The 24,694-nt window shown below is 34.5% G+C and overlaps 3 protein-coding genes across 3 annotated transcripts in view; 1 reads left to right on the top strand and 2 right to left on the bottom strand.

Annotated features, from left to right (window-relative positions):
- Nucleotides 1-150: 150 nt before the first annotated feature.
- On the bottom strand, nt 151-2,636 carry LOC128675312 (enoyl-[acyl-carrier-protein] reductase, mitochondrial-like). Its single transcript, XM_053754630.2, has 3 exons — nt 2,278-2,636; nt 1,263-2,090; nt 151-999 (listed from the first exon to the last, which is right to left on the bottom strand). The coding sequence occupies exons 1-3, from the start codon at nt 2,519-2,521 to the stop codon at nt 152-154; spliced, it is 1,920 nt and encodes a 639-aa protein (XP_053610605.1). The 5' UTR covers nt 2,522-2,636; the 3' UTR covers nt 151.
- A 325-nt stretch (nt 2,637-2,961) lies between these two features.
- Nucleotides 2,962-10,452, bottom strand: LOC128675274 (uncharacterized). The gene is made up of 8 exons (XM_053754577.1): nt 10,322-10,452; nt 7,927-8,010; nt 6,337-6,525; nt 5,774-5,890; nt 4,780-4,927; nt 3,772-3,913; nt 3,430-3,508; nt 2,962-3,242 (listed from the first exon to the last, which is right to left on the bottom strand). Exons 1-8 carry the CDS (start codon nt 10,324-10,326, stop codon nt 3,002-3,004), a joined length of 1,005 nt encoding a protein of 334 aa, XP_053610552.1. The 5' UTR covers nt 10,327-10,452; the 3' UTR covers nt 2,962-3,001.
- Nucleotides 10,453-12,711: 2,259 nt separating this feature from the next.
- LOC128675179 (uncharacterized) overlaps nt 12,712-24,694 on the top strand; it is a 111,077-nt gene continuing 99,094 nt past the window's right edge. Inside the window, exon 1 of the mRNA XM_053754407.2 lies at nt 12,712-13,468. Within this exon, the coding sequence (XP_053610382.1) occupies nt 13,190-13,468 (279 nt within the window). The 5' untranslated portion in view covers nt 12,712-13,189. The remainder of the gene's footprint in view (nt 13,469-24,694) is intronic.

Here is a 24,694-nt window from a genome sequence, read left to right on the forward strand (position 1 = left end):
TAACAAAATAATCTGGAAATCGTAGGTATTCATAGAATGCAAATAAAACAAAACTATCAATGTCAACATGACAATGTACTTATACAGAGACGATGCATTCCATTTTGAAATATTTTATGGGCTTCATTTCAAAAATTGTAATTTTGTGTAGTCAACAAGGCAAAGTTAAATCGAAAATATAACTGTACGTTCTGTCTGATTCGTATTGAGATGTGCCTCGTAGTGCGTACACATAATTCTTCAATTCCAGAGATTGGTATAACGGAGCTTCAAAATTTCCTGTTATCATGAGTTGTATTATTTCTTTAAACATTATGTCTTTCTCAACCGGCGTTGCTTTATTGTCCCAGTCCTTTAAATGAAATTTAGCAAACGTTACATCATAGCGAAGAAATTGTTTCACTAAAGGCAAACAGAAAGCATCGCCATAATAAATTATAGTGCCGTTACGGTCTAGAAGTTTAAGCATCACATCTTCAAATCTACCACCCAAACAGTTCAATGCTAAGACAGGTCGCGTAAGGGATGTACTAAAATTTGATAAGTTTTCAGCTTCTTCAAGGGTGACAACAGAAGTAGCTCCTATGCGATATAGATGATCTATTAGATAATGGTCGCATCGGTTAGGTACTATGTTAAAAGTATTTATTCCACATGCTTTACAGAGCTGTATGACACATTGTCCACAAGGGCCATTGGCTGCAGTTTGCGCAACCGTTTCTCCTGATTTAACATGCCTGAAATCTTTTAATAATCTATATGCTGTACTTGGAGCTGAAGTAAGCATGGCTCCTTCCGGAAGACTTAGGTTTGGAGAAACCACATGAACTTCCCTTTCGTGGTATATACCATAATAGCGCCAGGATCCAAGCATTCTAGTGCTGAGAACCACTCTTTGTCCAGGTACACATGTGCAAACTAGTCCACCAATTTCAACAACTTCTCCAATACCTTCATCTCCTGCAACAGTGGGTAATCTTGGCAAGCACACATTTTTACCTGAAAATAAAAAAAGATTAATAGATTTAAATTAAGAATAAAGTGAAACCACAGGAGCTGCAGACAAAAATATAACATAACTAATAAAATAATTATTGCTAAGTTGTGAAATATGGAGAGTAAAAAAAGAACAAAAAAAAATTGCTTCATTTTTATTTACATTACAATTAAAACACAAATAAACTACAAAATTCTCATTACAGCATAAAACTATGTAAATATATGATAATAGTATGACATTCAGAACTGTAACAAATATTTGCATCCTGTAAATCCCTGCCTATTGAGGGCATTTCCCAAAGCTCCTTCATATTCTTCGAATTTCACCATTTTGTGTACTGGTCCCTTCAAACGATTCTCACACATGAGTTTCACAATATCAAGCACCATTGCATCTTTTTCTACTTGGCAAGCTTTCTCATTCCAAGCTGTCATCCAAAAGCCATGAAAAGATATATTTTTGAAAATAAATGCTGAAGTAGGAATAGTGACAGGATCTCTTGACATTCCACCATAGGTGATCATTTTTCCAGAATGGTGCATATGTCTTACTAACTCAAGTGCATTTTTTCCTCCAACACAGTTAAGAGCTAACTTAGGTTTCTCATATTGCTTATCCTTGAAAATTGTAGTGTTTCGCAGCTCTTCTTCTGTTAAAACTAATGAAGCACCCAAATTCATCAAATATGATTTGAGACTGTCTATATCAGGCCTGCTTCTAACAATGTTTATATTTTTGACACCCCATGCTTTACATAATTGGATAACATTTTGACCACAAGCCCCATTCGCTCCATTCTGAATCACTACTGCTTTGTCTTGAATATTCACAAAATCCAGTAGCATTCTGTAAGCAGTGCAAGGGTTGACAGTCAGTGTAGCTGCCTCTACTAGCCCCAGTTCTTCTGGAACTACTCTAAGTGCATTTTTATTAAAAACTCCATAGTTTCGCCAAGTACCCTGTAATGGCTTAGTCACAATGACTTTGTTTCCACATGTGATACTATCAACCTTGTCTCCAACCTCTTCCACAATTCCAACACCTTCATTACCAGGAATACTTGGTAATTTGACCTTAACTGGATACTTGCCTAAAACAATTGTAACAATTGTAGAAAATAGTTATGGATGCAATAGACTTTCATAAACTAAAGTGGAATAAAAATAAAAATATACCTTTTAATGCTTTCAAGTCTTGACTTCTTTTTACACAATTTTATTGTTAAACTAACTTTGTAACTATCTGCAAAGGTGAACTAAGAGGTTAAGTTATTGTACCTTGTATGGTATTAATATCAGCAGGATTGACTGGGGCAGCTAACATCCTCACTAACACATCTTGGCTGCCCAATGGGGGTACAGCACTCTCTCTTAATTTTACAACTTGCAGCGGATCTCCGAACTCAGTGTAAACCAGTTGTTTGGACATTAGGTTTCTGACAAAAGATTTTACATTCGAGCACTGTGCCATGTAACATTGTGCTTTCCTGAACACTGATTTGGAATAGGGAAGAAGAGCCATGCTTACTTTTTATGGCTTTTAAATTAGAACAAGAGCATTAAAATTTTTAGCCTGATTTTATCATGTTTTCGTCAACGTCAAACAAAAACACGAATCAAACACGAATAAATAAATAATTATTAGACAGTTAGCTGACATTGACATTTCCCTTTTTTTGTTGGCGCCAGTTTTAAGCAAAAGTTTGTTTCGTATTCTTACCTACATAACTTTTTACCCGACTGCAAAGGAAAGGGGAGTGTTACTTTTTGATGTTATGGATTCTAACTTTTGTATTGATTGAGGCCCGAGACGCGGCGTTCGACCATAGTGTGGAGCCGGCATTTGAATCGGTCATATTTACGTTAGAGGCACTTAATTTACTTAGGTACATACTTTCATAGACTTATGCATTTTATTATTATGTCATCTTAGCTGGTGGTCAGCAATAAATAAGATAGGAATGTTTTAATATATTTATTTTTATTTACAATTATCAGGTCTTCACCATATCAACTTAACATCTTCATCCGTTAGGAATCGATAGACACGCGTGTCCAAATCTTTTTGTGCCAAAGGTTCTGTTACGATGGGTGGTCGGCTAGCTTCTGGAGAGGGCATGATAGGTTTCGGTGCCCTGAAGCGACGAGCTCGGATCAGTTGCCACGAAGCACTAGAATTTCGAAAAACTCTACGGTTTATGCCTAATTCTTCGTCAACTGCTACTAGAGCAGGGCGCGGGACACTGTAAAAATGAAACAAATTTAGCATTTTGATGAATAGAGCGTTACCTACAGAATATTAGGACAGAGTTTGATAGATGATTTAAGTTGCCCCACTTACCTATTTGATCAGTAATAATTTTGGCAGAATATAGTTACATGCGTTATGTTATGCTAACAATTTGTTTAATGAGCAAAATATATACTTACTATCCTATTGTTATAGATGACCGTAGTCTTGCTGGTGCAATGACAGAAGGCAATTCCATTGAAGAATTTCTTTTTAAGCCTGAAATAAATAGCCTTTTTTTTTGTTTTTGGGATAAATATACTTATATAATACAAAATCTATCAATTTTTCGTTGAATTATACAGAGTCGTCTAGTGAAGAAAAAAACAGAAGGGATTGAAATTAAATGGTCTTATTAGATAAATAAAATATATTAAAATAAGTATAATTAATTCTAAAACTAAAAAAAATAAACATTACGACTACCTACAAATTTAGTTATGGGTGTTTAAATAATCTAGGTACTCTAGGTAGTTGCCTACCTGAATTTTTAACTATATTTATGGAACTTCGGTCTTTCCATTTTTGAGAACAAACAGGACAGACAGATCGACGGATTGACCAACGCGGTTTGTCTTCTTGCTTCGCGTTTAATCTTTGAAAAGCAGGGATTTCCCGGGATGGCTAAAAACGACATACAACATTATAAATTCATTAGTGCTGAACATACATCATGTGGGCAGAGGAATATTAATAATCGCAAATAAGCTGATTATCAAAAAGAGGTAAGCGTTTGTGAGTTTGTGAGTTTATATGTTTGAGGCGGGTAATCTCCGAAACTACCGAACCAATTTCAAAAATTCTGAAAAATTCAGAAATGTATATTATCCAAGATTGTTATAAGCTATATTTTATGTCAAATATATTTTATTCCCACGGGATCGAAGCCCCGGGCAAAAACTAGTCGCAAATAAGCTGATTGATAAAATCAACGGTCAAGTGACTAAATTCCGTGTTTATAGCTTCCAGATAAACCATGTCTTCATAAAAAAATAGGTGAGCTTTTTACAATTGCGGTATATTCTGATATTTTAACATTAATACATAGGTTTAAAAGAAAAAAATATGAACATAAGTAGGTACGCTGAAGACCGATGAGTAGAATGTTTTTCAATTAAACCATATTCTTCAGGAAATTGGTTTATAATTTTTCTTTCGAAATTTTCGAGCAGTGGTTGTAGTATTTCGAAATGCCATAAATTTATTCTGGAAGGCACCTGATCAGATATCTGAATAAACGTAGGTATTACGTTTCATCTTAGATCGACTTCAAGTCTGCAAACTGATGTCTATAATAGGGCTTGAAAATCTTTGTGAGATTACACTAAGGTTATACTCTGGTCCGATTGCTCTGTTGTCTTCTGTTGATTTGATGTCCGTCGTGTCCTATGGAAATCAATGGAGCGGCAACGCGTTACGTCGACGTTACAGAGCAAGGCTTCGGGGCCCTAAGATTTCGAATGAAAGAAAGAAGCATTGCGCAAGCTAACCAGAGGTGGGTCTACGTTCGTGGTGAATGCCAGGATGGATGGGATGTCCATGTCACGACGGGTGGATATTCTGGACACGCGGGAGCGGGAGATGCTGCGCTCAGTCATACGCATCGTCAGCCCATGCATGCATACTTCGCTTGATTGACTGCAACATATCATATAATAATTTACCCACGTCAGCACACCCGTTTAAACATGGATTAAATCATGAGATGAAAAAATAGGTCTCGAACGGGAATAAAACCCACGCCCCTGCCTTTTTAAAATTTAGTTTAAATATAAAATAGATTAAAATTCCGATAAAACGAAGGCAAGGTTTTCTTAGAGTACATAGTTATTTGTTTATTGGGAATTATAAGAATAGATTTATGATTAGAGGGAAACTATTTTTTATTTTTATTACAAATTTCAGTGAGTCTGACCCATATCTACTGATGGGAAGCAGAGACGAGGTCTAAGATGCAAGCCCAAGTAATGCTTATTCAAACTAGAAAAATAAACATGACGCAGTACGCACTTATTACGTAATTTATCTGTACGAGGGCCGTTAAAAATTAATTTTACAGACAATATAAAAAGGTTTTGCAGACATCGGAAGTGAGAGAACATGACATACATTAATTGGGTCTCAAAATGAGCTCCTACTGTTTCAATGGGACACAGTGTAAGAAAACTGTGAGAAAGTTTTAGTTAATACACGTAATTGAATTGAGAGTGAAAGTCGGCTGGGAAATGTTCATTTTTTGCTAATGTCGCTTTGTCATCCTAATACTTATTACACTAATTACTTTATTGGACATATTACATTCATTAAGGCAGATTTAATAGGCGTTTGTGTCTGTATTAAACTTTTAATTAGAATATTTAGCATAATAATTACGTCTACTTAAAAGCTTTTGTTTTTTAAATGTGGATTATCTGGAGTTTGTGGATATTTTGGTTAGCACTGTGGGACACAAATAGCTATTAAAATAAAAACAAAATCCCTTACTCGTCAGAGACGTCTTGTGGCAAGTCCAGAGTTTGGTCTTGGGCTTCCTGTATCTCCCGACTGCGCGCGCGCACCATGTCCAGTAACAATGTTTCGTGGCCGCCTAAGTTGTCATTCCTGTGCATGAGAGAGAGTTTGATTATAAATGTACTACCCTCTTTTTTATTTTAAGGGTCTTATTATTATGAGACATACAATACACGCTGTTATTTCCTTGACAAGGAAATAGGTGCATTCGTTTACAAACTTATGACCGCGTGAGTAGGTACGCCCCCGGGAATCTTGACCACAGGCAATATTTTGCCCATTGTCCACCACTTTTATCAAAACGATAGAAAACCTGGAATATAAAAGCAGTTTAAAACCTACATTTCTTAATTGACGTCTTTGGAGAAAATTCAGCGTTAAGTTTGTTGCGCCGCTTGTTCTTCATCTGCGCTTTAAGTCTGCAGTAGACATAATTTTGACCAAGAGTGGTTATCCGTTCCTCTCGCCAAGGATAAATATCGGAGATGGGCTGTCCTGACGAAAATAACTACAGCTATCTATAATGAGTTTCTTACTGCAAATACTGTGATCCGGCACTGCTACTGTACAGTTCACTCCTCTGTGACAGGAGTGATGTGAGGTACCGAGGACTGGAGTTTCCGGAACCTGAGCTATCCTGTTGGCTCGTGCGCACCTTTGAAAGCGAGGAGAATGGCATCGCGTCGTTCGTCATGAACGATATGCGAGGCTCTTGCTCTCTCTGTCTGTGATATGAATGAATGTATTAGTCCCATTTCAAAATATTAGTGCTTCGAATAAGACAACTATTTACAAGAGTATAACTAATTTTGTGTCTAACTTGTCTAAATTGAAGTAATTTGTTTCAAACGAGACAATGTGATTTTTAACGATCTACCAATAAATGTTACGTGTCCAACCTCAATACTCATTTTTGAGTCGAAATGGCTGATCAATAACTGTTCTGAACAATCAGCACGAACATTTTCAGACAATAAACCGGACCATTTAAAATCGTTGCCGTTACGAACTTTTGACCTTAGAGCAGTCTTTTCTTGATTTAATAACATGGATTTATGGCATCCACTCAAGCTCGGTTCTAATTGAAAGACATGAAAAAAATTACTTTCAATTGGATAGAGATTGAACTACTTACGGTCAGGTTACTCCATTCATATAGGTAGCTAATATGATGCGTTATAAGTAATAGTGTTAGATTATATGAGCCACTGAAGTTGTACGAGACAACTTGGATTAAAGTCTGAATTCTGTGAAGACAAGTTCGATAGGCTAGTCACTAGCGAAGAAAGACAACAATAATAATTTCTAGGTGTTCTAAGGATACGGTCGTCATGTAGGTACGTCTTGGGTTAGGTACCTACCTAATATGAAAAAATCAAAACTCCGTAGATAATGCCTTATTTCTATTGAAAAATCGAAAAATGTTATCGCAATTTAAGTTATATTAGTTAGGTAGGTATTTATTGCTTTTGTGTATCTCAGAATTCTATGATTAGAATATATAATTGCTATTTAAAGATAAATTTGTGCAATTAGTATTAAAGTTATAAAGAATTCATGTTTTACCGTAACTACGCGGTGTAGTTTTATATAATCAGCTTCTCGTTGCTATATCAGACCTTGATATGCTAGTACCTACCATTTATTATACAGCTGTGTCTTTGGATATTTCTGTTGTGCCTTGACACGCGAAGCGATGGAATCCACGGTGTTCAAGTAAATACCTACCTACATCTTCTTTACAATTTCTTTACACATTACACATTCTTCTTGTCGATTCGAGACCAATATGTGATTAATATTGTTTATTACATATTTGATTTCTGTTTTGTTTTTCTTTTCTAATTTGAACAATATTAACATTGTCGACTCGTCTATGAACGGTTCGCCGACACTGCGATATTTCACCGCGTGGTTAATTTCTCGCAATTCTGTGACATACAGAATCTCACTAGAGTAGATAGGGCGATAAAAAAATCCGCTAGCAAGTAGGTACTACGATTACGGAATATTATTTGGGAGAATAAATACCACGCGATGAAATATCGCATCGGTGCGGTCAGGACCTAAACTTACCCACGAATACCAACTTTATATGTTTTAAGAAGCAATAAACAATTTCTTACGTGGATGATGTGCGATGACAAGAATATAATCTTGAGTATCTGGCTTTCCAGTCGCCATCTTTTTTCCAAGCAGTTTCGACTTTCCTAAAAAAGTAACAGCACATTGTAAAGAGAACGATATAAAATCAATGAATACATAAATCATTAATGTAAAAATATGTTGAGTCAATATAAAAAAATCAATCAGGCTACTAGCTGGAGTTACTAGAACAAATAGTATAGTATTTATTATAAATGTATTAGAAGAGAAAACAGACAGACAGAGACCAGTTGGTAAACTACCAGCCTGTTGGTCAGATGACAATATTTGCTTCACGAAAAAACGATGGATGAAACTGGCACAGGACCAAAAAAAGTGGCGCGAAAAAAGTAATACTAGACAACGATCTGTGCCTAGGTATACCTAGCAGTGGATTAATGTAGACTGAAAATGATGATGATGTATGTACTTAATAGGCATCAAATGGCAAATTCCATTACAGAAGGATGCCCACCGGCCGGTGCAGAGCCCAATAAATAAAATAGATTCCAAGTAAATGCGTGACTAGTTGTAATAAGTACTTTACTATTCTGATGAATTTTAATCACAGAGTGTCGCATTCAATAGGTAGCCGTACCGACATTAATTGTAAGTATATATTTAGGATTTTAATACGACAACGTCAAGAGAATTTCTTACATAATTTCCTCGCTAAATTCATTATTGGCTACAATGTGCATTATGTGAGTGTTGAATGTGATAGAGCAGATAATTTTGAATCATTATGATATTTTCTGTGATTGGATCGATGGCTTGTTCCTTAAATGTTTTAAATTAAAAAAAATACTTTTTATTATTATTATTTAATATTTTATATAATTTTACTTCAGTAACTAGGTTATACGATTTGTCACAAAGTCTTCCATTAGGTATCTGAATATTTTTTACCAAAATGTAAAAAAAAAGTTACAAATAGAAACGATTTTCTTGGATGACTTAACAGGAGAGTCGATCTAATCTCTACTTATCAATTCTGATGCCCTAAATTTCATCGCACATTCTCAAACAATGCAAGTAAATATCCATTCAGATTTCTATTTTCAAATAATACTCAGTGCAATCGCAGATGATATGGATAAATAAAACAACAACTTCAAAAATGCTCGTAAATCACTAAAATATCAATAAACTTGTATTAGTACCCAATTACGTACTTATCTGCTTATAAATGAATTATTTAACGACGTTGAACAGTAACAAATTACAGACAGACGCTTTTAAGAATAACCTTTGCACTAAGTAGTTACTTCTATAGGAAGTAAAAGGTGCGTCATGTACATTAAACCGCGTGTCAAGTAACCCTGCATGGACTTTTATGCGGTGGCAATAGCGGCTTGGATTTGGTAGGAGTGGTGCGGTGTGGTGAGGTGTTGAACATACAACCTCGATTTAAATTTGGAATCATCGCGAAACGAGAGTAAAAACCAAAGGTCGACCAATATCTGGACAATGAGAATTCACGAAAATAAAATGTTTTTTTCGAATTAAGTAAGATTCAAAAATATTTAAAGATGGAATGGAATGAATTGATGCAAGAAGATTTATGTGTGGTTTTACTACAGGCCTCAAAATGTAGAGGCTATTCACATTTTGACGTCTGAGAATAAGTGAATAAGTTACGTGACTCATACACAGAATAATAAGTTATACTTCATGGCTTCAAATGGACGAACACCATATAAATTGAGTATAATATATAGACTAGCTCTATATATATTTATGCATATTGATATTATGAATGCGATAGTCTGTCTGTTACGCTTTCACGGCTATATCGCAGGGTCGATTTTGATGAAATTTGGAATACTTAGATATCGTTCATGAGTCTCGCTACGCAACAGCTAGTTAACAATAAAAATGAAATAGGGTTTTTAAAGAAGTAATTTCAGTCATCATAATCCCGGTTTATTGAAAGGTAGAGTCGAAAACTCTAACTCAACTTCGAGATATTTTGCTTTGGAATTATTTGAAACACTTTGTAAAGTTTTTTACACACCTACAATCGTTTTCACTAGGTGCACACCTAGTGAAAACGATTTTTCGTCCTATTAAAATCTATAGGCCGCTCTACAGATAGGTCCATTGGCAGCTATTGTCAAGGATTCAATCCAACAAGAGGATGTGAAGCGGTTCAGAAACTCTTAGCTCCAATCTAGAGAGTGTGAAATTATTGATTAGAAAGAAGACAAAAGTGTGTTAAGCTCTAGACTCGGTTTCTTCCCGCTGTTGAGCGTCGGAGCACAGGGTCCGCTTTCCTACTTTTTCGTCTCCACTTCGCACGGTCGTCGGCATCCCTAGTTGTCAGACCATTGGCTTCGCCTCATTTAGAATTACAAAATAAAATGAGCTACTCACTGCATTGGGTTTACCTATGAGAGTTATATTATTTAAAAAATATTTAATTAATAGAAAATACTGCAATAATCCTCATCGTGGTCTCGGTGTCAGCGACAGCTGATGGTAAACTGCAAAGAAACATGTCACTAAAGTAACATTGTCATAATGGCGGCACCATAAACCATGGAGCAACGACCACATAGGTTGTACTTTGTTAGTAAAAAAGTTTTGATTGATTGTAAAATTGGATTGGATATACACATTAGATTTTGATAATTTATTTTTTACATTTCTATTATTTTTTCTTTAACAATATTTATTTATTTAGCTAAATACAACGGTGCACAATATGAATGCTTTTAAAGTATTACTAAGAAAAAATAGGGACTTAGGTACATTTTTATCAGAAATATAAATATAAATATATTACCACATATTACTAACGAGTTAGCTGCCTATGTTATTTGAATGACCGATATATTTCATGTTTTAAGTGCTTTGTTTTATTCATCGCGGTCTGCATAAGTATTTATTTGTAACTCTAAATTTCCTCTATATCAAATACAGAAAGTTCAAACATGTGACGTTCGAAAGGTAAAGGCACCTTATGGATAAGGCAAAGTGTTACCTTTACCCGTAGAAAGTCACATCATCATCATTTTAGCCCTTTTCCGCCCACTGCTGAGCCTAAGCTCATGCGTACTCTCTTCACGTACGCCATCCTTCTCCGTCCTATGCCATCCATTAATCATATATCATTATGAAAAATTACAAACTTTAATCGCCTATCACATCGTTCTGATAATACTCACTTTAGTTTTTCTGTGTTCCCAGTCATATTCAGGGTTATGACGCCCCGAAGTCCAGGGTTCAGATAAAAAACAACGAAATTTAAAATATTGATGGCTTTTACAACTGGCCGACTGTCTGATATTCACCCTCTCTGAGAATGCTATTATTGTCTATCAGCTGTTAAGGCTATGTTCCTTAGTCACCTCGCATGAGATAATTGGAGTGTCGCATCGTTTTGATGATATAACGAAGGTAAATTAATTCATTGCTTAAATAATTAATTTTGCTATGATTCTGGCAATTGGCAAGTCAGTGAGATCCATAGCGTTTCTCGTTAACCTAGTAAAAGCTGACCTGACGTACCTAGTGAAACCGACTCTAAAACGTAATTTACGACTACGATTACTGAAAATAAGTGAAAATTATACTACTTGTTGTATTGCTACACCTTCTGCTATTTATTATTTACTTTGTCCTATAGCGTATGTTTTTTATGTAGGTAACTATATTCCTCAGAAAGACCCAAATAGATGTTCTGTCTGAAATGATCCTATTACTAGGTATATTTTCGTATTGAGCGTGTGAAAAGATGCTGATACATATGGGTTTTCACAGGAGATTGAGAAAGATAAGTTTTATTAGAGTTAGCAATTAAAATAATGTAATGATAATGAATGTTATTAATTCATATATAAGTTTAATCGTTTTTATATCTGTGAGTTTAATATATAAATGGGCAACGCACAACAGCCATTAAATTTAACTAAAGCTTTTAAGCTTGTATCGCGGTTCCGATGGACATAAACACAGAAACCGATACAAATATAACACACCCCGAACTGCAGACAAATATCTGTGATCATATCTGCCTACACATATTTGCCCACACTGGGAATCGAACCCAGGTTACAGATCTAGATAGGGGACGGACGTGCGGGCGGACCATCAGACCACGAAGAAAAAATCATATTTCCGGTTTTTCTTTACTGAAGTAGAGTTGGGGTATACCAAAAGTAACCTATCTAACTATGCTATCTATCTGTCATACTTTTCCCTGTAGTTGACATAGATACCTGGGTGTTAGGTAATAACGTAAGTGAGCTGCAAATAAGTCATCTGTGTCGAATAGAAACATGATCACCTTGAAATCTGTTGACCCATGTCGGGTTTGTGTACTCGCAGGCTAGATCGGATTCTGATAATTAACTAGAGTTGACCAGTACAGTTCATGTAATATTAGAAAAATATAGAGTGAATATTTGTGTTTATTGGTTACTCACGGACATGATGACTCTATGTTAAGTTATTACTATGCAGTCTGAGAATATGTAACTAAATTCTGTTAAAAGTATCTATTGGATTGGAACCACAATAGGCATTAAACATAACGACATAAAATACCGTTAGCTGAAACTGAAACAAGGTTTTGCAAACAATTCGTGGTTAGCGTCCTGATTCAGTGTCAAACATCTCGTGGGAGCGCTGTTTGACTCATTGTCAGAAAGCCATTTGATTGTCAGTGTTTATGAGCTGCAACGCTGGATAAGTAATGTGATTTTGGATTGTTGTGGTGCTGTCAGAGCCGGGCGGGGGCGGCGTGGCCCGACGGCTGGCGGCCTGTCTCTCGAACTAGTCGCTCCGACAGCGATCACCCGCGCACACGTCGCGACGCCGCGCCGCACCGCTCGACGGCACGCTGCTGATAACGCGCCCCATTTGAACGCAACACTCCATTTAGCTACACAACCGACTCATTCATAATATCGACGCTACGTTGCGGATCATTACAATACACCAAACAGCCCAAATTACGCGATTAACCCGCGCTATCCCAAACCGGCTCTGTGACCATATGATCCGCATTGTACTCGTCCGAACTGCACGGCCCTGATCTCCGATATCGGTACGCAGTCACGATGTGGATCAACAGTTGAAAAGTGCAGTGTGTCTTTGTCTAGACATCCGTGTTAAGATGACTCAGTGACAGAAGACTTTCACGAAGTGCAGTGATTAGATATGTGACACGATTATGTTGGAGATGTGAATGTTGACGTTTTAGTATCCTTAACTGCTGGTGTTGTAAGGATAGAAGCAATGGCTGGTGCTAGTGAAGATGGTGGCGGTGTGGAAGAGGTTCCTCCGCCCGCCGCGGCGGAGAGCCGTAAGCGTGGACTCAGCAGTTCCATGTCTTTACGCACCAAGAAATTGGGCCGAAGACTCTCGCGCAGCATGTCAATAGTGGCCCTGAAGCTGCCAGAGAAGGCGCATAGTATTACACGAACTTCATCCAAGTTGATGAAGTCTAGTAATCGTGATAAGAAAAATCGCACTTTCGAACTCTCTATAATACTTCCGGATAAATCTCAGAAACAGGTAATAATAAATACTTAACATTTAGATATAAATAAGATTTTATAGTAATTCTTGAAGATACGAGTATTATTAGTTAGTTTTTAAACTTATCACAGTTATATATTTAATAACAGTTAGGTATGAGTACTAATGAGATTGGAATTGCAGTAATTATTATTACATTGGCAACTAATTTCAAATGAGACATATCAAAGATGATAAAGCAATTTAAAGATCTGATAGATAATTTTGATATAATGTAGATTAGAACAGAAGTTCTAAATTTTGAGACATTTAGATCTTCTGTTCTAGTCTACATTAGAATTATCGAAATTATTTGTAAGGGGACATTAACGGTATTAATTACTCATTAAAAATGATCGGATAAGTGAATTTGGTCCACCGATGAACTATCATTGCAAATTACCTTAGAAGCATTAGACTAATGCAGATTTCGTAATTTCTAAAATGTCTGAAACAAGGTAAACTAGGAAAGACGTAAGCGGTTCGGACTCCCAATGCAAATGACCGCACAAAACGTATAATCAAAACGATCAGCATTGTTATGTACTGTTGTTTTGTCATTTTATGACTGTAATTGAATTCCAAAAGAAGTTGTGTTATGTGTGTAAGCCTAAGGAATATCAATAGTGTGCGTTGTGCATTTAAATTTGTTGTTAGGCTCATTGCAATTTCGTCGGTGGTGTGTTTCGCCACCGCAGTGTCGCCCACACTTTGGATTTCTCCATTGATATAGTAATGAGTTGCCTTCGCTTTTGTTGCCAGGCTTTGTTTGCATTTGTCATTGAACTGGAATATTTATTTTTATCACGGAATATAGTTATTATGATTGTAATTACCTGCTACTATTTCACGATCATTTTGCTAAAAGGTTTTGTATCATCTGAAGATTATTTATGTTAACATTAAAGAGAAATAGGACATATTGAAATAGTAGTGTATCTACTAATTAAATAGTAGCATAAAAATACAAATACTATAATGATGTGATTTTTACAAAAACTACTCCTACTTCCTTATCGATGTGTCCAGAGGTTAAATTGGTCCGACTCAAGCTTGTTCGTCAACACTGCAATTGTGCAATGATGACGTATAAGCTTAATTTTACCCTTCCATTTTGCCGACTTTGCGATAATGGTTTATCTGTTTATTTTTACAATTATCGAGATTGCTGTAAACGTTGCTATGTAGTTAACGTACGTTACTTATTACTACGTTACGTCATTTGAACACTGAAGGTTGACGTTTTTACAACACAAAAGATGCAGGTTAAAATGGACTGAACCTTCACCTCTTTTTATCGAATTCTGATTAGTTTGTCATAAAATAACACAAAGGATACAAGTCTACGTGGAAGATATTTGAAGTCACCTAGATCACGACGCAAAACAATGCTCACGGTGACATAACGGAACGTTGGACTTTCTTAGAATTTTCACTTGAATCTACTAAAAACACTAAGTTGGGGTTTCATTTATTTACGTTTCACAAAGAAAACGAGTGACTCCATGACTGTCACGATCTTGTAAGCATTTAACTCCTATATTCCAAGAAACTCTGAAGAGATCTAGAAAGTATGTCGCAGTCGAGTGCACTGTACTGCAGCAATACACTAATAACAGACTACGAGAGAGACGGAAGATTTTTGCAATTTCGTAGTTACAAAATTATTTTGCCCTCAAAACTAATTATAACGAATTTTATCCTTCTTACTTTATTATGGTAAATATATACAATGATTTCATAAAAAATAGTTACTTAATATTACAAGCAATTTATTTCTTAAGTTTATAAATTAAAATTCGTTATTGGCAATAACATTTCAAAACAAGTAGTGATATTATTATTGATAATTAACCAAGATTTGGCTTGGTTTAAAAAATATATAATAGTTTTAAATGCTTTTATAACTAAGAGTTCTATGAATATGCATTGAAAATTACGGTTACGATATTTCCGAGTTTCAATATTTGTTCAACTGAAGAAATAAATCTAAATTTTTCTACAATAATATGTTTGTAAACAAACTGCAATTTTTCACTAAACAGCGCAGTACATTTATCCACTTAATTTTAATAAGATAATGGTATGACAGCAGTTTATGCCATTCGGAGATAATGAGGAAGAACTCCTACGTGTTGCACCAGTTTGCAATCTGATGCACTCGATTATTGGGAGTGCTGTTAAATTGTTATTCAAGTGACGATTTCAGCTCAAAATGTAGCAACGTTTTATTGAATTGATAAAAATAAAATTTCTAAATGTGCGTGTCCTCACAACTAAGGAAGGATAATAAAATAGATGTTAGTTAATTTATAGTTCAGTCACTTGTCGCGGTAACTTCGATCAACAACACGTCATAAATTGTGAAGTTTATAATTTTAGATTCCTAGGTAAATTAAAATAAATGATGCAACGAAGAATTTAAAGATACATTAGCAATGTTAAGTAACTAGTATATGCTAGAGACTCGCAAGAGAAAGTGATGTTGCAATAAAAAAAGTCGTAAGTAGTTAGGTATGCTTGTGAGGTTTTAATTAAATAAGGTATTTTTACTGAACTAGACTAAATCAACATATAATAGAATCTCAAGAACACATAATGAATCTAAATAGATTCACGAAAATTAAATTTTTCATTCGTAAATAGACGATTCGACGATAGGTCGACAACTCGACAAAGTACAAATAAAACTAGACTACTCAATTCGCATGTATATTGTACCTGGTTATGCATTGTATAGAAAATGATCTGAATTGCGATCATGATCAGTCACGTGTGACTATTAGTTGGTCACGTTTTGATTTGAGATCGACAAATGATTTGGCAGAAACTATGTATCAATGGCAGTGGTAAATTTAGAATAATATGTCGACCATGGTTCTTGGTTTTCTATCAATACATATAATATTTTCATAATATTTTTTTAGTTTTATATTCAAGTAAAGACGGTGTACTATGCCAAGAAATTAATTATGTCTTTCACCAGTTTATGCTATTGTGTCTAAATAAGTATAGCACTTAGTAGTTACCGTATCTACTTATTCCTACTTCAATGTGCTCTTCCCTACTTTTTCACTGTTTAGTATTATGATTACAATTTTTTTCGAATTAATTCCTATGACAGTGAAGAATCCTCGCAATATTTTGTTCATAAGAAAATATTATTTACTCTAAACGCTTTTCAAACACTTCCGCTGAAAGATTATTGCAGGTCGTATGTTTGTAAACAGCAGCTGGAATGATGCCATACATTAATTGTTAGAGATTGTAATAGTGCCCAACGAATAGTAAATAATTAGGTAACAACGAATCTGCGTTAACATTTCCACTTACATTATAGTAATGAAGAATATTATCAACTTTTAGTTTAAGTTGTAAAAAATAGGAAAGTACTGCTCCTTCAATACATTTTTCGACAAAAACGTCCGAAATTATAATTGGACCTCAGTAGAAGTCTTCAAAATGAACCAATTAGATCCCGTTCAAGTGTAGTCATGTAGCGGACCGTAATTTCGCAATGGCAAGTTGGTTGGAAGGACGCTGAGTTATGTAACTGCTTGACCGCTACTTGCACCGAACACATTAAAATTAATGACTTTCTAAGAGTTCTTAACACATTTTTGTAACAAGAAATAACGAATGATTTTACATTCTGATTAATGCCGGCTTAACACAAAATTTTCTCGATAATCATTTTGTGTAAGAACTTAACGGAGTCTCCAATCTACTCGATGTCATTTATTATAATGAATGATTAATAATGTTATTTATAGCGATTAGATTAATAGAACATTGAGTATAAGTGGTAATCGCTTGTTTTGACATATGTGGATGGACGTCGAAGTTAGCGTAGTTAGCACATGTATTAAGTAAATCAATGACGATTTATCATAGATAGTAATATTTAAAGTGAAGTTAATTACTTACAAATAATGCTTAAGCCATTTGCCAAGAAATAATAATTCTGACGTTAAATACTATGAAAATTTAATATGGTAAGAAAATTCCTCGTGATGTCAATAATACCTGGTAGTATTACCTACTACTGAATACTAATAGTGGAAATCATGCTTAAACTACTAAACCTATATATAAATAAGTACAGTACTTACTGGAAACTTATTTGCGTTGTAGAAATTTCACCCATGAAAGGAACGTTTCACCAAACGAGGTCTCAATAGTCTTTCCTTTGATGAAGTACCGGTTGTTTTATATCACCGCTTTTCTAGACTTCATAAATCCTAAAGGATGTGTAAATAAGCTCAAGTATAATGAGGAAAACCAATCCCTCAGCAGCAAGGTCTTGTATGAGAGATGACTATCACTTTTCTATAAAGCTGTTTGTACGCGGCGATTTTTTGCTACCCTGACGCGTTTTAAAAACGTACTTGTTTGATTACTATTTATGTCTAAGAATCTATTATTATGTATGTGTAAGAATCTATATTTTAAAATTCCTTTGCTGGTGATTTTTGTCTTCAAAAGGTATTATATAAGATTGTCAATATGAACTGAATCTAAAATTGCTTTATTGAAGTTCAAACAACAAGATATAAAACTTCGCTGAGGAATCTCTTTATTGAATGCAAATACTGTGAAATTATCATTAGTTTCTATTGCCTACAATAAAAGTGACGAATGATTTTATTTACCATTAAAAAAAATAAAAAATATAATATAATAAAAAAATAGTAATTATCAATGTTAATTTAGAAATACCTTTTATGACTTAGAAAAAGGGAAGACTAATCTATCTATGTCAGATAGAATAAATTTAACTCTTAATGGATAAGAAATGTTAATTTAAAATAATAATTGTAATTGAGTTCATATAAACGTGGAATAAGATCCGAAGAAGATAGACAACAAACTATTTGCTCTTTCATCGCGTCTGAAACGCTTCGTGTGGCAAAAACCAATGTGACCAAGAAGCCTAACAGTAACCGGTCCTGAGCTGAATGCATCGTCTCGCGGGCACCAATATAGCTACACGTCCAGCATCACTATGATCTACAGGAGATATGCGCTAAAGTTACTTATTTTTACAACACTATTATGTGGAATAGGCTCGTCTTATTCTTGTTTGGTGGTTGGAATCGTTAGTAGTAATCAGGAGAACACTTATTATGTGGGCGCAAATAAAACTATAACAAGATGGATAGCCGAGAGCATGCGCTTTAAAGTGTTTTTTGGTATTCATATGTTGTTCAAAAAACGTTGGCTCATTAAAGTTAGTCATCTCCCATTTCAGTAAAGTTGATTTGTTTATTTATTTAACCTTTATTACACCAAAATACGATTTGTAAAAGCACAATAAAATGTTAATAATGTAAATAATCAGTAGAAATAATTGTTCGTAGCTCTAGTTCTATTGTTTATGCAAATACCAGTGAAAGGACATAGATGATTACTTTTTTGCGTTCAACGTGTGAAAGTGGCACGTGGCGCTTCAGTAAGGAAGTCCTATTTGGTCGGACATTTATGTTTTTAGAAAATAAACATACGTACGCAAGTGAATAAACATTTATTATGTTTATTTCATTTACAAACTGAAGTTAAAGAACATATTTCATTTTAAACACATATGAACTAAGAGAGCTTTATCTAGTAATAGTTTTGACTATAACTAGTTAGATAAAACCCTCCTTTCATCTGGTTTCATCAACAAAGAATTGATAGCTGGATGGTAACAAGCATGACAATAACAATAATACAAAAAACAGTTTTATTTCTTTATACATCAATTGATTTAAGAGTCAGATGATAGCTATAAAAATAAATTCTACAAAAGAGTTAAAATTATAAATTAAACAACCTTACCGTATGTAAATAAAAACACATCCACAGCGTTGGTATCTAATTTTAGAAATTTCATAGTGTAAGTAGTAACTAATGTTGTGCATGCAGCAGATGCAGATGCATCTCGGCTCTGTTTATTACTATTATTATTGATGTTCTTGGCTTCCACCCAAATTGTTTCAAGTAGTAAAATACACTAGCGGAATTAACATTGACAGTATATAACATTTCCTGTATAATCCTTGGTGTGAAATAAACAAGGTACGAAATTAACATTGGTAGAGTGTTTATCCATATACATACTAATATTATAAATGCGAAAGTCTGTCTGTCTGTCTGTTTCGCTTTCGTGGCTAATCGCTGGACCAATTTTTATGAAATTTGGTATGCATGTGTAAAGACGCCTGTTCAAACATAGGCTTTCACCCCCAAATGATTATATTGGGGGGTGAAAGTTTGTATGAAAATCGTTTCTGTTCCGCTTTCGCAGAGAAATTCACGCGGGCGAGGCAGCGGGTAATAAAACTAGTTTCGTATGTTACGACAAATTTTGCCCCTTTAAGGTGAATTTTTGAATACAAAACCTGTATGTGTGTTTATCTAGCTATGTATAATTAGGGGATAATACGAGTATGTTTTTAATTTACAGTTTATAATAGGGATTTATTTACGCACCTACATATAAAATGTGTAAAAGCACAGACTAAAATATATTACTTGAAAATAAAAGTCAATTGATAAATATAATCTATTTACATAGATAACTGACATATCTGGACATATCCAACACAGTAATCATTACCAAATTATTGTTAAATATGTTATCTCAGTGATAAGACAAGTGTTCGCTACATAATAATTAACTATTACAATAGTGCAATATATATATGAAGAAAATTGGTCCCCGTACGGTTTCGCTTGATCATGTTAGATTTACATACATTTATTTGATCATATGAGAAAATGAAAATGCAAATTATAGAAGAGGTAGATAGGTGCAGAAATATCTTTTCTGTTACTAATTGTTTAGGATATTATAATAGTAGGTACGGGAAATGAGATGTTTGTAAATAACGTAAAATTCCGCGAGATCTGGAAACAAATATTTTCTTTATATTGTTTTGACAGTTCTTTTCATGAGCGCAGAATTAACATGAGAAAGGCAAATTGACAATAGTAACTAACGAAACGATTTGTGATATTTATATAACATCATCGTTCCATTCGGCCATGAAATCGGAGGAGAGGTTTTGAGAATGTTTTTGACCAAAAAATCCCCAGAATGCGATTGTGGAGCTCCAGGTTTGACTATGGATCCAGGGTATGGCAAAAGATATGATGTTGATGAATCCATCTAGCCGCTGGTATTGGTAATAGAACGCTACAACTTTGACAGATACAATTAATCGTAACCCCCATACCTTTTTACCACCATACCTTGGATCTGTGGAAAAAATTAGATGACGCAAAAATTTAAAATATCACTTTGGGGTAGTCATCGACGAAACTAATCGAGAGGAAACTCTTTGATGTGTAATGAAGCGTGGAATCGCTGTTGTGGACGACTCGCTGGTTTTCAGGGGCACTACGCCGGCATGACGCCGGTGGCTACATAATATCGATATTATAGATACCAATAGATATCACTTACACATGGACGCAGTTTGTTGTCTTTACACATTGCACATTTTTGACACTGGAGGTCAGAGCCATGATTAAGTCTCTGTTTCAGTTTTTCTTATAACTAAAATTATTTTGCTCTTGTAATAAACATTCTATTCTAGTTTCTTCAGAGAGGTAGCAGATAAACCTTCAATTGAAAGCCTAATGACATCATAAGAGCTGAACGTGGTCGTATTTTATTGGATCATTAACTTTTGTGAAAACGATGCGACTGTCCAATAAAAATAGCGCGTCATGGAGAAAATCCCCTATTTATTTTAGGCTATGACGTCAGAGCATTGTATGGAACAACGCTATCCACTGGGTTACCCTGATGATTAAATAATTATGTCGTCGAAAATAGAGCGAAGAAAGCTGACACGCGCGCCAGTTACTCTCATTTTGACATGTTGAAAACTCAACGCGGCATTTTTGGGTCAACTTGTAATAGTCCCGAATTCCAAACAATATATCACGTTTTAAAAAGAATAACACATTTTCTAATGTTTCTCTTGGACACATTGAAACCACAGTTTGAAACGTTTCAGTGTGAAAAATATGACTTTGTGCACATTGTGTTGATACATGTGTGTCATTTGAAAGACATTTTCATTTCCATCGAATGCAACTCATCGTCCATTTTGATCATTAAATATTAATAAAGAGCTCGATGTCGTCAGGCTGTCTGTCTCGTAACCTCAATATGTTGGGTTTCATAGCTGGGATTTGATGATCGGTTTTTTTTATGTTAGATTCAAAATTAGAATGCGTTTTTCGGATATTTTATTGAATTTGCACACATAGTAAGCCACTCTGTGTATACAAATTAAACATGTAATTCTACATTTGATTGAGATTTTATTTTATTTCATTGGTGACGTCAACAAACGCAAAACGTTCACAAAATTATCAAATTATCTGAAACTCTTTTAGCCTATAACTGCTCAACAAAAAGAAACCTTATTAATCATTAGCCAACTTCGCAAAAGGCAGTGAAGGAAAGTGAAATGCGAGACTGTAGATCATTCCCATGGCCATTTGGTGTGATATTGTAGACAATTAGTGTGGTATATTGCAGTAGCTATTGTATGCGCTCCGTTGTGTAATTGAAATTCTACTTTTTCTTTCTTTTTGTATACTTGCTAGAGTTCATGTAATGTGTTAACTGAATTATAAATATTAAGCACTTAACTATGAAATGTTCAGCTTATTTCCAATAATTTATAGTCTGGGACCATAAATTATAGAAAATAAAGTTCTAACTAAAGTTTATGACAAATCTCCTAGGATAACATGACTGACTTTTAGATATAAGTTTTTCATATATACCTATTTGAGAAGTCATCAATTTGTCCATATATTTGTTGTAACCTGAAGCCTACTTACCCGTCTTTGAAAATCTATATCCAGTAGGAAGTACTTATTAAAGACGTTAGGTTTATACTTTAGTTAGTCAAATATATGTAATTTTGTACATAAGAATTGTAACAAATATTCTCACACTCTATTCTTTCTCCTTGACAAAAGATCCCCACTTTTTTAATTGCACGAACGTTCTGACAAGTACCCGCTAATTGGATAGGCTTTAAGTAAGAGTTCTTCAGTTGTTAAGTCAAGGTCTCTTTTTCCACGCTATTCAACTAAGCCTAATAAATTTTAGAATAATCTATGTTAATCTTAAAATTGAATTACGGTCATACAATCCTTTCTTAGTAGCTAATGTAGCTATACTGATGTTACGTTATCTGTCGATAAAAAGCTTTTTGAAAACAATGGTGTAATGAACTAAGTATGATCATATGTATTGTCCTATACATGTCCCATACACAGGTTAAATTAATATTTTTCTTTTATCTATGTTCCCATATATACCTACTGGAAAAAATAAAAATGTTTTGTGACTAGTGTAATATTATGCATTCGTAAACATTCCACAAACATTTTCCTTTGTTTTTTAATTCCTCGAATTACTTTGTTTGGCAAAGGCGCGCACGCGCACTGTCGCAAATACTATCCGAGGATACTATGGAGTGGAGAGAACAGAATATATGTATCTAATTAATATTTTTTGTATGAGCGACAATGCTGGATTGGGTTTGGAAGAAAAAACGATTTGTTTTTTTTTGTTTTTTCTTCTGCTCTTTACACGCTTATTATAAAAGGCAGTTAACTAAATTATTTGAATTCTTCTCTTAGTAATCGAATTACTTATGAAATGCCTAATATAATGAAAATTATTGCCAAAGTAAATAAGTTACGTCGAACTAAAGATTCTGTTTCTATGGTTGGAAATCCATTCCCTCTATATTTTACGGTATCCGCTAAAGGAAATGGGCGAGTCGTTGAGATAATATTCTATTAAAGTAGATTATGTAGATGTAAAGAAGATTATGTAATAATATACTCTGTGTACTATTTGTAATTGCTCGGAACTATGTCGCAAAAGACAGGCATCTGAGTGTGGTCTAGTACCCACTGGATCTCTTTAATACGATACTATTCAATCTCCCATAAAAAATGTTTTCCCCTCGTAATACCGACATGTTTTAAGGTGGAACTTAGAAAATGTAGTTTATTTACTTTGATGGCAGTGGTTACCAGACAAATCAAAGTCAAAAATAAGTTCCAGACAAATTCCAAAAAAGTGGTCCACTATGTACTGATTCAAAAAAAGGAAGGCTTATTGGGTACAGTTTTCTTTTGGGTCGTATCTTGAATAATAACCCTGAGTTTATGTAATGTGATGATGAACACGTGGGGAGTACGTGAGAAAACCGTTGGCTGATTTATGAACTAAGTTTAAACTCAAACGTGATCGATAAGTACGGTTAGTAGTATATACCTACTTACTTGTGCATTATGATAAGATAATTCTGGAATATTGCACTTTGAAAATGAAATAAATATTAAGACAGATACTGTAAAATTGTAATTAAAGTCAAAGTTGTTTTAGTTTACTTAGTATCTTGTAGTAGATAGAGTAACAAATGTAATATCTATCATATTAAAAAAATATGAAGAAACTTATTGAAAATAAAAACAACATCTATAAGGTGATGTGAGTCATAAACTAAGTGACATTGGAGACTAGACTTTAGAACACAATGACGCATTCAACTCTAAATCCCAGGCTACAATTGATGTTAGAGTTAATATTAGGAAAAACTCAATATTCATAAACACGAAAGTCTGTCTGTTCCGCTTGCACGGCTAAGCCGCTTGACCAATTTTGATGAAATTTAGTATTCATGTAGTTAAAGACTTAAAAATCAACACCCAAATGACTATAATGCCCCCCCAGGAAAATTTGTACGAAAATCGTGTTAGTTTCGTTTTCTACCGCAGAGATAAACACGCGGGCGAAGCCGCGGGCAAAAGCTAGTTTTAAAATAAATAAGAGTTAACTAAAACATTTCTCTGAGCCCTTTTCATAACTTTAGCTTATTTTGGACAGGACGTATCCTTTAAAAGAGGATATTTATAGAGGTATATATGTTCTAGCCAGCAGTTCACTTCTTGTGGAGATAATGATTATTTTAATTAGTAATTTGAAAATATCTGATGAATGGATAGATAGAAAATGGTTATATCGTATTGTATAGAGTATAATAGCCGAGATAATTGTTGATGTAACCTCGAGGTCGGCGCGTCACTGTTAGGTAATGGACCTTTATCTACCACCATGCGACTGCACTCTTCACTGCAATCTGCTGTTTCTGTCTTTGTGACTCATCAGCTTCATATTGGTTAAATATTTGCAGG

The sequence above is a fragment of the Plodia interpunctella genome, chromosome 14 (assembly GCF_027563975.2).
Source record: "Plodia interpunctella isolate USDA-ARS_2022_Savannah chromosome 14, ilPloInte3.2, whole genome shotgun sequence".
NCBI classification, from domain to species: domain Eukaryota; kingdom Metazoa; phylum Arthropoda; class Insecta; order Lepidoptera; family Pyralidae; genus Plodia; species Plodia interpunctella.